We start from the raw sequence: 15,859 nt of genomic DNA on the forward strand, positions 1-15,859 counted from the left end.
CTCACGGAGCGCCTCCTTGGCGGCCGCAGCCCCTGGAGCCGCCTGACCGCCTCACGGCGGCCGCGCGCCACCCGCTCGAGGGGAGGGGCCGCGCGGGAGGAAGGCGGGCCTGGGCCGGGGCCTGGGCCTGCTCTCGCTCCCCATCGCGGGCGCTGCTGCGGCGCTGGACCGACTGCGAGTCACTGAATGAGTGAGCGGTGCTGGCCGCGGAGCGCGGCGCGCAGGGCGGGCGGGGGGGCAGAGCGGCGTGCGGCCCGCCGGGCTGCAGGGCCGGGAGCGGCCGCCGGGGCTCTCTGGTGCCGTGGCCCGCGCGGCGCCTCCCCCGGCCGTGGGTGATGTGTGGGGCGGCGGCGGGAGCCGCGGTCGCGGCCGCACGGCCCTCGGCGGCGGCGGCGGGGGCGGCGGCGGTGGCCGGGTTCTGCCGCCGCGATTTAGGGGGAGGCGCGGCGGAGGGGCATGGGGGTGACGGAGGGAGGCCGCGGTCCCGGAGTGTTCCCGCCGAGGCTGCCAGGAAGCGCCGCCCCGGCTCGGCCCTGAGCTCCTGAATCCTCTCAGTAGAGCGCGCTGGATCGCTCAGTCGTAGGGAAATACCTGTATCGCGCAAATCACACCTCTGGTTTTTAGAATGCTTTCCCATCGGTGCCCCTAGCCTAGCCCGTTTTCCATGCGCAGGTTTTCACATTAGCTGCTTCCCATTTGATGGTTGCCCCCATTGCACGTGTTTCTTTGTTTCCTGGGCTCAGAAACGAGCCTTGTATACTATGGAATTTTCCTGGAGATTCTGCCAAATACCAAAGCATAGTTCCTTAGTAATAAAGAAATGGGATCTGGGAAGGGAGATGGACTTGAGCATAGCAAAAGCATACAATTTTTGTTTGGTGTTTTGTTTTTTCATCCCTAGGAACATGCTTCAGGAGGGTGCACACGGTAAATGGACAGTATCTAGCAGTGATGAAAGCGCCGAGGAAAATTCTGACAGTGAAAAACCATGTACATCTTCAGTATCGGATGCTGCATGTGGTACGACAAGTGGACCACAGTACCCGTGCTCTGAAGCTAGGAAAGCTGCTCACAAGAGAAAAGCTTCTCCCCTGAAGCTCACTGATAGAAGTCTTTCTACAGAAACACCTCCAGCAGTAAAACAGAGACTAAGCCAAGAAGGCTCAGGTTGGTGTCTTTCTAGTAGTGATGAAGAGCCTGAAGATGAGCAAAAGCATGCCCACAGAGAAACAGTGAAAGAAGAAAAATACGATGCACCCAAAGAGCATCCTTTGAATCTTTGCAAAGATGACAAACTCTCAGAGAATCTGAAAGAAGAGGAGTATAATGAAACATCCAGTGAAGCCCAAGATATCTGGGATTTGGTGAATGGAGGGAATCCTTTCAGGTTTTTTCTCACTAAAGTCAGTGGAATCGAACAAAGCCATAATTCTGGAGCCCTGCACATAAAAGGTGAACAAGTGGCTTCTACAGAAGTAGGCTTTTGGGAGAAAGCAAGAGAATTTTTTTTTTTTTTAGTTTGTGGGTATTTTTAAATGCATGTATTTCTTGGTTTCGCTGAGGTTTCATATTCTAAATATACAGGTTTGTAGAAATTGGTTCTGTTACCTGGACCTTTCTCTTTCAGAAGTATAGTGTATAAAGCATTATTTGCTAATATTTTATTGTAACTTGAGTTAGACTGCAGAAATCTAATGTGTGTTTAGCCAAGGCAAGTCATGCTGCTTCTTATTGCTGCTTTCCCTGTGAGCTAATCTGGAGAAAACTGCTTGTCTTTGTGGCACTTAAAAGGGTGCTATTCTTGGGTGCATAACTGCCTGAGTAGTTATTTGCACTTGCCTTCGTGCTGCTGAGTGGTTTGCATCTAGTAGTTCACTATTACTTGATGCAGTACTTCTGAAGTTCTGTGTCTGGGATTCATGGGTCCGTTTAAATTCAGCTGGGAGAGAGCTGCCCATCAGTCAAGATGGAGTGAAGTCTTCGGTGTGCAATACCGATGCTTCAGGAATGCTCTGTAGCTGTTGTTTGATGTAAGGGGGAAGAGCTTTGTGCAGCTGTAAACTTCCTGTGGTTAGAAATAAAATCCTACACATCAAAAGACAGAATCAGAAACAAGTATTAATAAGAGAATTGTGTATAGAAATACAATAAAATCAGGCAGAAAAAAATTGTAGTTCTTTGAGGGAGAACAAATTACTCAAGAGCTATACAATTAAGTTGTAACTTTTCCTCCACCTCATGCCTATGAGCACAGCTGGTGTCAGAGACTTCAGTTGCTTTACTGCAGTATGTTTTTACATGCTTTGTGAAGTTGTGGCTTTTGGCCTGCCCTCTCTTGGAAGTCCTGCTAGGTAATTAGTTGAGCTGGTGGACAAGCAGTATTTTTTGTTTGTTTACCTGCTAAACCAGATTTCTGTAGAGCTAAGGTATTAGATACTTTGCGCATCCTAGAAGTTACTTGTTGGGCATGTTTTCAAGTCGGTGCTGTGCTTCAGTTATTGAGGTTATAAATTCCCAGTTGGCTTAGTTTCCTGTGTCACTATGATTGAACTATGGATTCACATATCCTACAATCAGTCTGCAACAGATAGATAAGCATAACTATGCCCTTATTGCTGCTACCCTGCCACTGTTCTTCAAGTCCAGTTGCTAGGGGAGAGAGTAGTTCAATGTCCCTTTCTCAATATGATGTTGGACTTTTTCCTAATCAGCTTTTGAAACCTGTTTTTGCTTTGAGAAATTAATACTTTTTATAAGCATGGGATCCTAAGTGATTCACAGGAGAATCAGTGACTTGAATACCTGGAACAGTAAACTTGTGAAAGCCTCTGTTACACCAAGTCTATGAACAATCTGGCCGTTGTGCTGTGGCAGCTATCAAACTGTTCGAGATGCAAAATGTTTACTTGAACTTTTTTTATTTATTTATGCTTTAATATTTTTAATAGATATTTTGTCTCCTCTTTTTGGAACTCTCGTATCTTCTGCCCAGGTGAGTTTCCTATTTGCCGAACTGATTTCACTTGCTTGTTTCACTTTATTAACCTTAAACTTGATAATCCATGCTTTTGCCACATAGCTGATATTAGCAGGGAACCTTGAATGTTTTCAAGTGTTGAACAATTTACTGAAATACAAAAATCATCCTGTGTTCTGCTGTAGAATTCAGGCAATTATAAGACTACTTTCTCTTGGTTTTGAGGAATGTGCAACTGAAGAGTGTGTATTTATGCTTCTATAAATTATGGTTTTTTTAAAGGAAAAACACCTTGCAATCTAGGAATGATATCTTTGTTATTGCCTAGAAGCTTTTGCTACCATTCTTAGTATAAACATGTGGCAAAGAGATGATCCTTGAACCTAAGCTTTTACATTATGTGCGTGTGATTCTTTTTTTTTTTTTTTTCCTGGATGGTAAATTTTATGAGCACTAATGCATACTTTTAAGAAACTTAAATTCATTCCCGAATTGCTAAGAGAAAAGAAAGGAAGGATGTAAAAGTCAAAAATACACCTGTTTTTAGAATATGCTGTATATGATTGAAGCAGTAAGGTGTGATGACTTTACTTGATGTAGTTCATTGATCTAGCAAATTTTTTTGCTTTTTAATGAGTCTGTTTTCTTTTCTATGCAAGTTTAATTACTGTATTGATGTGGGATGGCTTGTAAGACAGTACCCGCAGGAATTCAGGTATGTTTATTTTACAAAGGTGAAATTATGCAATTTTCAGATCATTTCTGTTCATACAAGGTCCTGTTATAAGTGAATGATAAACACTTGCTTGCAGTAGCAGATGATTGTTACTAATTGGATATGCATAGACTCTTAGTTTTCTTTCTACTCTTATTCCACAGTTGTAGTTCTCTGATTTCTTGACTCTTCAAGACTATTAAATGGTCAGAGTTCAGGATAGCTGGTTTCTGATTTTTATTAGTTAACACTGAGGAGGTCCCATTGTGGGCCACAATGACAGGGCAGTAGATGACCTGTAAAGATGAAACAAGAAGCTTTTTGCTATAGATTTTACTGAATCGAGAGCCAGATATTGCAAGAGAAAGGAAGGGCACAAGAAAACTGTATGAAAAGGATTGGGATGATTTCATTGATAGGATGTAGTAAGTTAATGTGTATTGTCATAAAAGCAGTTCTTGTTTGCTTGAAATTCTTTTCTGACAATTGCAAACTCCTGCAGATTAAGTGAGCGTATACTGTGCTGCCTTTTTTTTTTTTTTTTTTTTCCCTTTCATTTTGCTGGAAGTGCAGTAGAACCAGAGTTCACAGAATTACAGTGGATAAAGCTGGAAGGGACCACTTTGGGTTGAGCAGCACACCATTCCTTGTGGGATCCTCCACTACATATGTCAGAAAGCTGTCATCAATGCTCTCGAGGAACTTCTTGGACTGTTCATGCTTTGCTGTGTTGCTTCTCCAACATGTCAGGGTAGTTAGTCCCCGACAAGAACTGGGACCTGTGGCTCTGAGGCTGCTTGAACTGCTGCTTGTAGAAGTCCTCATCCACTTAGTCCTCCTGATCAGATGGCCTGCAGCAAGCATCCACAACAGTGTCACCCTTACTTGTCTGCTCATTTATCCTTAACTCATAATGTCCTGATTGTTATGTTCCAAATGTTGCCTCATGTAGAGGGCAACTCCACTACTGCACCCTCCTGTCTTTCCTAAACCGCATGTAGCCCTTCATGACAATATTCCAGTTGTGTGAGCTATCCCGCCATGTCTCTGTAATTGCAACGAGATCAAAACCCTGTGACTGCTCACAGATCTCCAGTTCCTCCTGTTCGTTCCCTGTTCTATGGTATACAGCTGCTTTATAGAAGTATTTGAGTGTGCCAATATGCCTTTGAGGGTGCAAAGGGATGCCTCATAGTCCTGTCTTGTGGTTATGTCTTTAGCTGCTTGTACTTGTTGCGTTTATCCCAATCTTCTGCCATCGTTCCCTTTAACTGGCAGGAGAGAATATAACTTGTGCTCCAGATGTCTTGACCAGTTGTTCCAAGGCCCTGACGTCCCTCTTCTTTGTCTGCAGTCTTACGGGATTTTGTTGCTACTTGCTTGAAAAACCCATAATAATCAGTGTGCTGAGCCAGGTGGGAATTTTCTTGGTGGCGTCTCTTACCTGGACACCAGGGAGGCAACACACCTTCCTACGGATTAGATCTGGTAGGCAGGACCAGAAGTTTAGTTCTAGGAAGTGAACACCAAATTACTGCCAGAATAGACCTAGCTCTCCCCTTTTCCCTATCACATCTCTGTAAGGTAATAATTACTAAATTGTCTTAGATCCACATTGTGTATATCAATGCTTTTGAGAGCTTACATTTGTCTGTTTCCAGCCATAGGGACAAGTTTCATTCATGATCTTGTATTAGGAGTTTCTATTTTGGTGTCTGCTTTACTACACACTTCCTGTTTTCCAGTGTCTTTACTTTAGAGGTTCTATTGTAGTTACTGCTATTTTGAGTTAGTTAATAAGGCATATTGATTTCAGTGCCATCTTTCTGCTGGGCTGTGAGATTTAGGGGCCAGTGTCATAGCTATGTGAAGGAATGGTTTAGACTGGTTGCTGATTTACTTGATGTTTTAATAGTAATCTCCTTTTGTTTAAGGAAGAAGCCATTGCTGATAGTTCATGGTGAGAAGAGAGAATCTAAAGCTGAACTAATGGCACAAGCACGGCCTTATGAGAATATTAGCTTTTGTCAGGTAATTAACATTTGTATCATCTTCTGGTTGAAGTTAAGCCATCAAAGTCTTCGTACTGATGAAAAGAAACACCTTATGTGGGAAGTTTTTTGTTATACTTTGAGGAATATCCATGCCAGGGCCATAGGAACATGGTAACAGTGATCCTGGTTGGATATGATTATGGCAGGCTTCACCCACAAAAGTTTGTACAGAACAGCTGCCCTTGAAAATGTCACAGGGCTCATGGAAGAGCTGCTCACCTTCTCCACTAACATGTTGCACTCAAGTTCTTACAGTGGCTGAAAAGGAAACATTATTTTTGTGTAAAGCACAGAACTTACTCATAGTGTCACTACAATCTTAAGTCTCATCAAAGAATTATTATTTTCCAAATATGTTTTATACAAGAAAACGCTGATACAAATAATCTCAGTAATACTATTAAAATTGCTGTGAGCACTCTTCCTGGCATGTGCCATTTTATCTCTGATGTTATGTTCATTGTTTTGCTGTCCCTAAGTAGTGAAGTAATTGGCTTCATCCTGGGGGAGGTATGTGGCTCTGGCAACTTGCCAGTATATCAAGATTTTGGCAGGTGAAGTATATAAATGATCATGGGGACTTTGTGCTCTTTGTTAGGAGGAGAATGATCTTGGAATTTTGTTCTCTCTGAAGCAGTCTGGTAATCCTGAGTTTCCTGTTGAATTGGTGGACCCAGTACTGCAGGTGTGATCTCGCTGGTGTTCAGCAGTGGGGAAGGTTCACCTCCCTTGACCTGCTGGCAGCACTCCTTCTAATGCAGGCCAGGACCCTGGTAGTTGTCTTTCATGCAAGGGCACATTGCTGGCTTCTGTTCAGCTTGGTGTCCAGCAGGAGCCTTGAGTTATTTTCTGCTGATTATTTCTGAAAATGCTGCTAGTAAGAGATACAAATTGTGGAACAGTTCCAGCAAGAGTTGCATTACCATTTAAAGACTAGCTGGTAGAAAGTGGAGTGCATTAGAAGTATTGAGAAAGAAGATAATGTATTTTTGTGGTCTGTCCACTAGAGAGCAGTGAAATGAAACAAAATTAAGAAGCAATGCACAACAGCAATTTTTAATGATCAACTTCTGAATTTTGTAGGCTAAACTGGATATTGCATTTGGAACTCACCATACGTAAGTAACACTATGAAGCAGAAAGGTCTGCAGCAAAACTGGATTTCACAGAAATTGTTGAGTCTTAAAGTTTCCGTAAACATCTTATATTTAGGGATGACAGGATTGTTCTATTTTAATGAGACAAATTAGCTATTGAGTAGATACAAGCTGTGCAAGTTAAACAGTTGAACTGGTCTAAGACAGGTGCACTGCAGATCCTGGCTCTTAACTCATGCCTTAATACCAAAACTGTAATGCAGACTTGATCAGACATAGGCAGGGCAGACACAACACTGATTTACTGGTTGTGGTTTTCAGTTTCTGTGGAGGATCTGGAAATTAGCAAATTTGGGGGTCATCTCAAAGAAAAAGCTTGAATTGGATATTATAGAAGTGTCACAGAGCGAATTTTGTAGGTAGAAAGCTACAGATAAGAACAGATTTAATCTTATATTTTAGCAGAGATCTTTTGGGTTCAGTTTGGGCGTCAGATCTCATCCTTTGGGATCACATGGATATGCTGTCTTTACACAGCTAATGAAAACTTGGATTGGGGAATTTGAGCAGTTTTGTTACAAAAAATACAAATATGCATGTTTATCTCAGTTACTAGTTCTAAAATTCTTTTGTGCTGTAGCTTGAGTTAAGAGTTATGAATAAATAGCTTTTTTGCCGTCTCAATGGTTAGCTACATACATACCTTCTTTTAAAGTGAAAGTCAGTTTAAGGGGAGGTAACTAGGTTTTAATAAATTCAGCTATAAGTAAAGGCCTTTCAGTGTTCCTTAATTCTTTTTCTAACTACCTGCAAAGAGATAAGTTTATATGAAGAACTGTGCAGATACAGGAATGCATGCATTCATTTTGCTGTGGGTAATTAGTTGCATAAGATGTTAAGCTGTACTCTGGAATTAAATAAATGGGAATAGTGTAATGACTGCCATGTGAGTTTGGCATGCACATGAATTGAAGTATAAATGCTTGCATGATACACAACAGATTTTGAAAATAATTACCTTAGGGCTTTTTAATGAATCGCTTATTTATCTCCTGCTCTCATTGCACTTGAAATAGATGCAGACTTACGTATCTTTTTTTTAAAGGAAAATGATGTTGTTGTTATATGAAGAAGGTCTTCGAGTTGTGATACATACATCCAATCTTATTGCTGAAGATTGGCACCAGAAAACTCAGGGGTAAGCAACGGTCTCTAGCAGGTGTATGTTTAATACTTTCCATAGGTGTTTGCTACTGCTGGAGATGGGATACTAGGTCAGGTGATCTAGTATTGCAAGCCTTATGCTCCTAAAATAGAGCTTTGCAAAAAAAAAAAAAAATTTTTTTAAGAATTGAGCTTAGAATGCTGGTAGCTAAGTCTGAGCTCTACTTGCTTTCTCCTGTAAACAAAACTGTGTTCCCAGCTGGCTGATAGCTTAAAATCAGTCTGACTGATACAAAATTTTATTGTGCTGTGCTGTCTCTTTATGAAAAAACTTCTTAGCTATTAAGTACCATATATATAAATCTGAAACAGCTATTTAAAAATTATCTTAAATACTGCAAGAATAATGTGGATGTGCAAATGATCTGGTTTTGTTGTGACTGTATCTAGACTGTAGTCTGATAAGTGTTGGGCACTGTTGGTTCTGTAATACAGTAGATGACCTAGTATTTGCCCAGTATCCTTTCCTGAGAAGGAATTTTTTTCTGTTTTATTTCTTGGAAGAAGTTTTTAAACTTAATGACCACCTTGAGACATAATTTTGTTGGGAGCACGAAAAACAGGATTAAGTGGCGTGTTAATATAAGGGTCCTCAACCTCTTCAGTGTTTTGGCTATTTTTATGAGAGCAATTTTTTAGTTAGATGACCACAATACATCAGGGTATAAAATTTCTTCAAACTAATGGAAAGCTGCTTCTCAGAAGTTACTGTCACTTTGACATCCATTTTGCTGCAATTAAATATGGCAGAATTTTGAGACTTTGCTTGTCTGAGACAAGCTCTTTGAGTGGCAGAAATAGTCACTGATTTTTTTTTTTGCCTTTAGATCTTATGAGCTTTAGTATTTTATGGCAGTTAGCTTTTTAGAAAGCTAAGAAGGCATGAAAATACCTAGTGGGATACTTAACAAGTTCCCCTACTTGTCAAACCTGAGAAATATTTTTCTTTTTTTTAGCTTTTGCGTACTGCAGTGTTATGCAGTATCACAGTATGGTGCTTCTGAATTTCAAAGGATAGTATCAACACATTGTAAAGTTGATAATGCAGAATCTTTGGCCCCCATGGCTACAATAATGTGTGACTGAAAAGAAATGCCTAATGTTTTCCCTGCATAGTGCCCATCCCATTTTACTCTGATGGAGGTTCTTGAGAGGTGACATATCATTGTGCACTGCTCTTCAAACTACATAAACCTTTCAGATGTGTTAATTGGTGGTTTTCTATGCAGTTGCACAAAGCAGTAGTTCAGCAGAACACATTGCAGTGTTCTGTTGCTATAGAAAATGTTGATGAAAGGACTGGTGGTTGGTAAGTCTGAGCCTGACCAGTTTAGCAGTGGTGAAAGCTGTAAGTGTATGTGTGGATAAATGATGAGAATGTTATTTTCATTTGAAAGTGTTAGTTTTATGATTTCAAGTATGAGCCAAGTCTGTAGATGTAAAGACAAGGCATCTATAGTTAGTATCAGAATGACCTTCAGATTGCTTTACTCACGTACTAAATCCATGTGTTATTAATGTGTGGTGTCCTTGTTTATATGGCTGATTTTTTTTTTCTTTTTCTTCTTTTAAGAATATGGCTAAGCCCTTTATATCCGAGGCTACCTAAGGGAACATCTGGTTCTGCTGGTGAATCTGCAACTAATTTTAAATCTGACTTAATAAGTTACTTGACAGCTTACAGTTCTCCTGCACTAAAGGAATGGATAAATCTGATTCAAGAACATGATTTATCAGAGACAAGGTATATATAATCTTGTGGTTTTTGTAACTTGCATGTGTGGGTTGTTTTTAATTTTTTCTAAAAATTAAGTATCTGTGTTAGGATCTGTTAGACCTTGTGCTTGTTTTGTAGGCTAATCTTGTTTCAGACTTAAGTGTTCAAACATGACAAACTTTTTGCGGTTTTTAAAAATCTATCTTATGTAGATTGTCAAGTTGGCCAACTTCTAGTCCTACAAGCATGCATTTTAGAAGAAGAAAGAAGGGTGCACCAGCAGTAACTTTTCAGAAAGTAGCTGTAAAGTAATAAGGACTTGATTTCATTGATTTCATTTCGGTCTGGCTCAAGTATTTACTCCAGTAAAATTACCAGTGGAAAAAACTGTGTTGTATTGGGTTTGTCATGTAAGAGTGATCATATAAACAAAGCTTACTGGAATGGGGATTTTATTCAAAATAGGCTCTTGTATTCATAAGGCAAAGTTGAATCCACATATCTATATTATTTTTGCGTATAACAGGCATGGATTGGTTTTGGTAGGCAGTGTTGTGTCTAACTGGTCTTGGAATAGTCTTCTCTACTATCACATTGCTGATACTACTTAATTAAGCATCCTGAATTATTTTTTACTTCTAATAAGTAGTTCCACTTAAATATGAGCATTTACCTCAGAAATTGTAATTCTCCCTGACAACTTAATTGCTGTTTCATGATCTGACCAAAAGTTGTTGAAAAGAAAAGCTGGAAATGGTCATACACTGTGGTGGAAAATAGAGACTGAAATGTTGTCTAGTTTATACATAAAAAAGTGCTTTTAGCTTTACATGGAGTCCTAAAAGATTGGAGGGGGTAAAAAAGGTATGTACTTTATAATCAGGTGAGCTAACAGCCTGAGCTGCTGCTGTGATTGCATTGATCATCAACATGAGCCTTAACAGATGAGTTGAGCCCTAGCTGATAGGCGTTTATGCATGGGCTAGGAAAGAGTCACTTGTTAGCATAAGGATCGGTTCCTGGCCATTCGATGTACTGTAGGGGATGTTCAGTCGTGTATAAAGTTAGCCATGAGATGCATGCAGTAGGGAACAGCTTCTTAAAGTGTCTGTTTGTTGTGACTTTGAGCAGGTCTCTTTCCTGTTTTCAGGGCAAAATCAAATACATTACTAAACCCATTATTAGGAGGACTGTTGAAAAAGCTGTACTTTGCATCTGAACTATTAGGTGCCCAAATGGAAACTCATACCTGAATCAGCTGATTTGGTTGTAGCAATAGATTGGCTTTACTCCAAATTACATGCCCAGTTATGTGCCAAACGAACTATTTGTGTGTATTGCTAACGTCATCTGTCTTCTGCATTTTTGTACACTGAAAAAGATGTAGTTCTTGTCTTGGCTGTAGAACAGCCTGATGGTGCATGACAGCCATATAGGATGCTGTTAATAAATTTTACAGCTGAAAATCTAGTTTTCTTTGTATTGTAAACCCATGAGAGAGATTAAATATTTCTGGTTGCACTTGCGTGTTCAATCTTGCTGCTAAGTTTTACTTAAATACCTTGCTACTTTACAAAGCAGAGCACTCCAGATCTACAAAATTCTGTTGTTTTTTCTTTTTTTTAGAGTGTATCTGCTTGGTTCTACCCCTGGACGATATCAAGGCAGTGATAAAGAAAAGTGGGGTCATCTTAGGCTCAGAAAGGTATCAAAACTATAACCTTTTTTGTTAATAGCCTTTGAAATGTAAATAGAATTTTGGAGAGCATTCTTCAGTTCCTTCTGATTTTTCCAGCTGTCATCAGTCTTTTAATACATTGTTATGGTTAAAGTTATCAATAACATATATAAGCTTGCAACTTAGAACTTACTCTGTCTACTGATTAAAAAGACAGTTTAAAATGTTTCTATAAGTACTTTAGCAACAAAAGGAGACTAATGAGAAGTTCCATCATTTATTGGTTGCAGGGGGAGACATAGTGAGAAAGCTTGAGGCAAAGGCTGAGGTGCTTGATGCCTTCTTTGCCTCTGTCTTTAATAGCAGGACCTCTTCTCCATGTGTCCAGCTCCCCAAGCTGGAAGACAGGGACAGGGAGTCGAATGAAAGCCCCATAACCCGAGGGGAACTGGGCAACGACCTGCTGCAACACTGAAGTGTACACAAGTCCATGGGACCAAATGGGATCCACTGAGGGAGCTGGAAGGTCCCAGTTGTCTGGAGGTTGGCAAATCTGACACCCATTTATGAGAAGGGTTGGAAGGAAGATACAGGGAGCTACATGCCTGTAAGTCTGACCTTGGTGCCAGGGAATGTTACGAAGCAGATCATCTTGAATGTACAGGATAACCAGGTCATTAGGCCCAGTCAGCATGAGTATGAAAGGGAGGTCCTGTTTGGCTAACCTGATCTCCTTCTGTGACAGCCTAGTGGGTGAGGGAGAGGCTGTGGATATTGTCTACCTGAACTTTAGTAAAAGCTTGGACACTGTTTCATATAGAATTCTCTTCCTGGCCTAGATGGGTGCACTCATTGATGGGTAGAAAATCAGCTGGATGGCTGATCTCAGAGAGTGGTGGTGAATGGAGTTACATCCTGCTGGCAGACAGTTACAAGTGGGTTCCCCAGGGCTCCTTATTGAGCCCACCAAGCTGGGGGGGAGTATCGATCTGCTGGGGGGTTGGAAGGCTCTACAGAGGGATCTGGACAGGCTGGATCAGTGAGTGAAGACTGAATGAGTGAAGTATGAGGTTCAACAAGACCATGTGCTGGGTGCTGCACTTGAGTCACAGCAACCCCATGCAGCGCTACAGCCTGGGGGCAGAGTGGCTGGAAAGCTACCCAGTGGAAAAGGACCTGGAGGTGCTGGTTGACAACAGCTGGACATGAGCCAGTGTGTGGCCAAGAAGGCCAGTAGCATCCTGGCATTCTGTGTCAGCAGTAATGTGGCCAGCAGGATAAGGGCAGTGATTTTCTCCCTGTACTCAGCACCGGTGAGGCCACACCTCAGGTGTTGTGTCCAGAAGGGCAGCAGACCTGGGGAAGGGTCTGAAGCATGATTCTGATGAGGAACAGCTCAGGGAGTTGGAGGTGTTAATCCTGGAGGAAAAAAAGGCTCAGGAACACCTTTTACTGCTCTCTACAGCTACTTGAAAGGAGGTTGTAGCTGAGTGGGGATTGGTCTCTTCTCCCAGGTAACAAGTGATAGGACAAGAGGAAATGGCCTCAGGTTGTGCCTGGGGAGGTATAGTTTGGATATTAAGAAAAATTCCTTCAAAGTCTATGAAGCAGTGGAACAAGCTGCCCAGGGAAGTGGTAGAGTCACCTTCCTTGAAGATATGTAGATGTAGGACTTAGGGACATGGTTTAGGGGTGAATATGAAGTGTTACGTTAATGGTTGAGCTCTATTGCCTCTAGAGGTCTTAGGTTTATTTAGGTAAGCCATAATGGTAAATCTTCAAGATTGCATATATTAAGTTTTTAGGGACCCTTCTTGTTTGGGTCTGGTTTTTTGGTTGGGGTTTTTTTTTTCAGAATTTGATGAGGTATTTCATGTCCTCTATTAAATGCTTCTCATAATTGGAGAATTTTTGACCTGCATCTCCTGGTGAAGTGGCATTATTTCATATACTGTCATGAATTTTACATGGAGTTCTGCTGTCTGTGGCAAACTTCTGTGACATACAGAATATTTATGTATCACATTGCTTTTCAACATTAGGTTACTCTTACAGATATCCCTTTGCTCATTAAGGGCTTGTCCTTTCTGGTACATGTTGTCTGATGTTTTTTGCATAGTTAGACACAGAATAAAAAAAAAATAAAACAGAAAAAGCCTGTAAGGGAGAAAGATAGTCTTGTGGCAGATATTCCTGTGATTTTGAAAGGTTTTTAGTGACAATGCAGATAGACCTGATGATGCTATATTGATGACTGAAGCCATTAGATTGTGTGTTTGATCTAGAGTGGCATAAAGGTGGCAACTACATGCAATTTAATATCTGTCTATATCCATCTGTTTTTAATGTGGCTTTAAATTCCATTCACAGCTGAAGAATTCCTCTAAAAGGATCATTTCAGTTTCCTCTTCAATTGTTCTTTTTTCCCCTCTTATTGTAGGCATAAATTGTAGCTGGGTGTCGTGGCTTTAGGATACAAGAGGAATTTTATGTCCAAAAACCACCAAATATAAAAAATATGTGGTTGTTTAATTTATTGTGACTTCTGAAGCTAATGTTTCATGTTTTTAGAGCTGCTAACATTCTTTTCACCCATTATTTAATGGTGGGCTTTGGTGCTTTTGGATAAAACTTGATGTTTAATCTTTTCTTGAAGTGAGTTTATTTGGAAAGCCTGATTTTTTTTTTTTTTTTTTTTTTTTTTAATGACAAAGTTAAATATGTAGTATGAATGTTGATCTTTCATTATCAAAAGTGAATTATAGAGGATTTATTATATCAAAAGTGATATCAAACTAATTAAGGTATTCCTTGCCTGTTGAAGTTTAACAGTGCTTTAATTCCTCTCGCTAGCTTTTGAAGGAGCATGCTTTGTCAATACCAGCACAGGAATCCTGGCCGCTTGTTGGACAGTTCTCAAGCATCGGTTCAATGGGAGCTGATGGGTCCAAATGGCTGTGCTCTGAGTTCCAGGAGAGCCTGGTGGCTGCAGGCAGCAGTGTGACAACTTTCCGTAAATGTGATGTCCCAATTCATTTGGTATGTCTTTTAGATGGTAGTGACCTTCATTTAACACTTACTCATTTGTTTTGGAAATCTTAGTCATTGGTTTGCTTTTAACTTTTGGAAGACAGTAATGGAGTTTTTATCATGATACCATATATATGACACTTGTGTATGATTTGCTATAAAAATATACCATAATTTCCATCTTCATGACAGTAGATTATGTATCATCTCATCAAAATTTATCTTCTCATTCTATAGCTTGTGTTCCATCAGGTTTTGTAGATGCAGCTGTTTTTTCTTCTAAGATGTAACTGAATCCTTAGTCATTAATACCTTTGGTTATTAGCACAATTAAGGGAAGGAGCAGAAAAGTTTGTGGCAGGAGCTTGTTAAATCAGGGAAAAATGATGGTCAAACTATGCTTTTACCATGTGCTAATTGCCCCTGCATACTCATATCTCATAGTTGAGGTGTGAGACTAAAATCTCATAAAGTAAGGTTAAGAACTAGCTTTGGCTACTTGGAAGTTTTACTTGAGACTTGCTAGCTAGTTTTGGTTAGCTCTGTAAGAGTGGTAAAAATACTAGACTTTCTTTGATACTGGCACAAATGTAGTTGTAAGCTGCAGTGTAATTTTATTAATTTTGGAAAATGAAGCCTTTAATACTTATTTTTTTTCTCAAGTTTTCTTTAAAGGTGTTTGTTTGAAAATTGACAGCCTGTCTATTTAGAGCAGTGTTACTAAAGTTATTTTTCGTTCTACCTCCATGAAGGTTTATCCTACTGTGAACAATGTGAGGCAAAGTCTAGAAGGCTATCCCGGTAAGCAGATGAATTCCCATTTATTTGCTTTTTGTGGTCATAATGTCCTGCAAAATCACTTTAGTAGTTGATGTTCATTTAACATGAAGTTGTCATCTTTCTGAGAATGTGATAGAATGGGTGCCAGTACAATCCTATTACTTCCACTAGAGCTCTGACCCCAGCTGTCCTATTGTAATTGAATAGAAAGGGCTTTGTGGGCATTGGTATGTAACGTTTGTGTGTCCTAGCCATGTTCATATGTCACTGTATAGAAAAGCAACAGTTTTTGCCCACTGCTCTTACTCCAGTCATCATTTCATTTTGGCAGAAAACTCAGGTTTGAATGTGTCAAGTTCTTCTGTTTTGATTTCAGTGTCATTCTGCACATCAGAGGCAATGGAGGCTAAGGTTTTATTGGTTTTTTTTTTTTTTAATATTATAATATACGACTGTTTGTTCAGTATTCACATGTTTCTTTTCATGAAGTTATTATATCTGTAAAAGCATAGCCTCAACCTGCCTGAAACAGGAATTGGTACTGTAGTATTCTCATACAAGGAAGCTTCTGTTACTCAAAAGCAAGT

General features: G+C 40.2%; 1 protein-coding gene across 1 annotated transcript in view; it reads left to right on the forward strand.

The window, feature by feature from the left end:
• Positions 1-905: 905 nt before the first annotated feature.
• Positions 906-15,859, forward strand: part of TDP1 (tyrosyl-DNA phosphodiesterase 1) — a gene marked incomplete at its 5' end in the record, with an annotated part of 42,969 nt that continues 28,015 nt past the window's right edge. Inside the window, 10 exons of the mRNA XM_082282848.1 lie at positions 906-1,452; positions 2,949-2,992; positions 3,637-3,692; positions 5,627-5,723; positions 6,830-6,864; positions 7,949-8,041; positions 9,641-9,811; positions 11,411-11,489; positions 14,316-14,501; positions 15,245-15,293. Coding sequence (XP_082138974.1) covers positions 906-1,452; positions 2,949-2,992; positions 3,637-3,692; positions 5,627-5,723; positions 6,830-6,864; positions 7,949-8,041; positions 9,641-9,811; positions 11,411-11,489; positions 14,316-14,501; positions 15,245-15,293 — 1,357 coding nt within the window. The remainder of the gene's footprint in view (positions 1,453-2,948; positions 2,993-3,636; positions 3,693-5,626; positions 5,724-6,829; positions 6,865-7,948; positions 8,042-9,640; positions 9,812-11,410; positions 11,490-14,315; positions 14,502-15,244; positions 15,294-15,859) is intronic.

Source organism: Coloeus monedula (genome assembly GCF_965178545.1).
Source record: "Coloeus monedula genome assembly, chromosome: 6".
Lineage (NCBI taxonomy): Eukaryota > Metazoa > Chordata > Aves > Passeriformes > Corvidae > Coloeus > Coloeus monedula.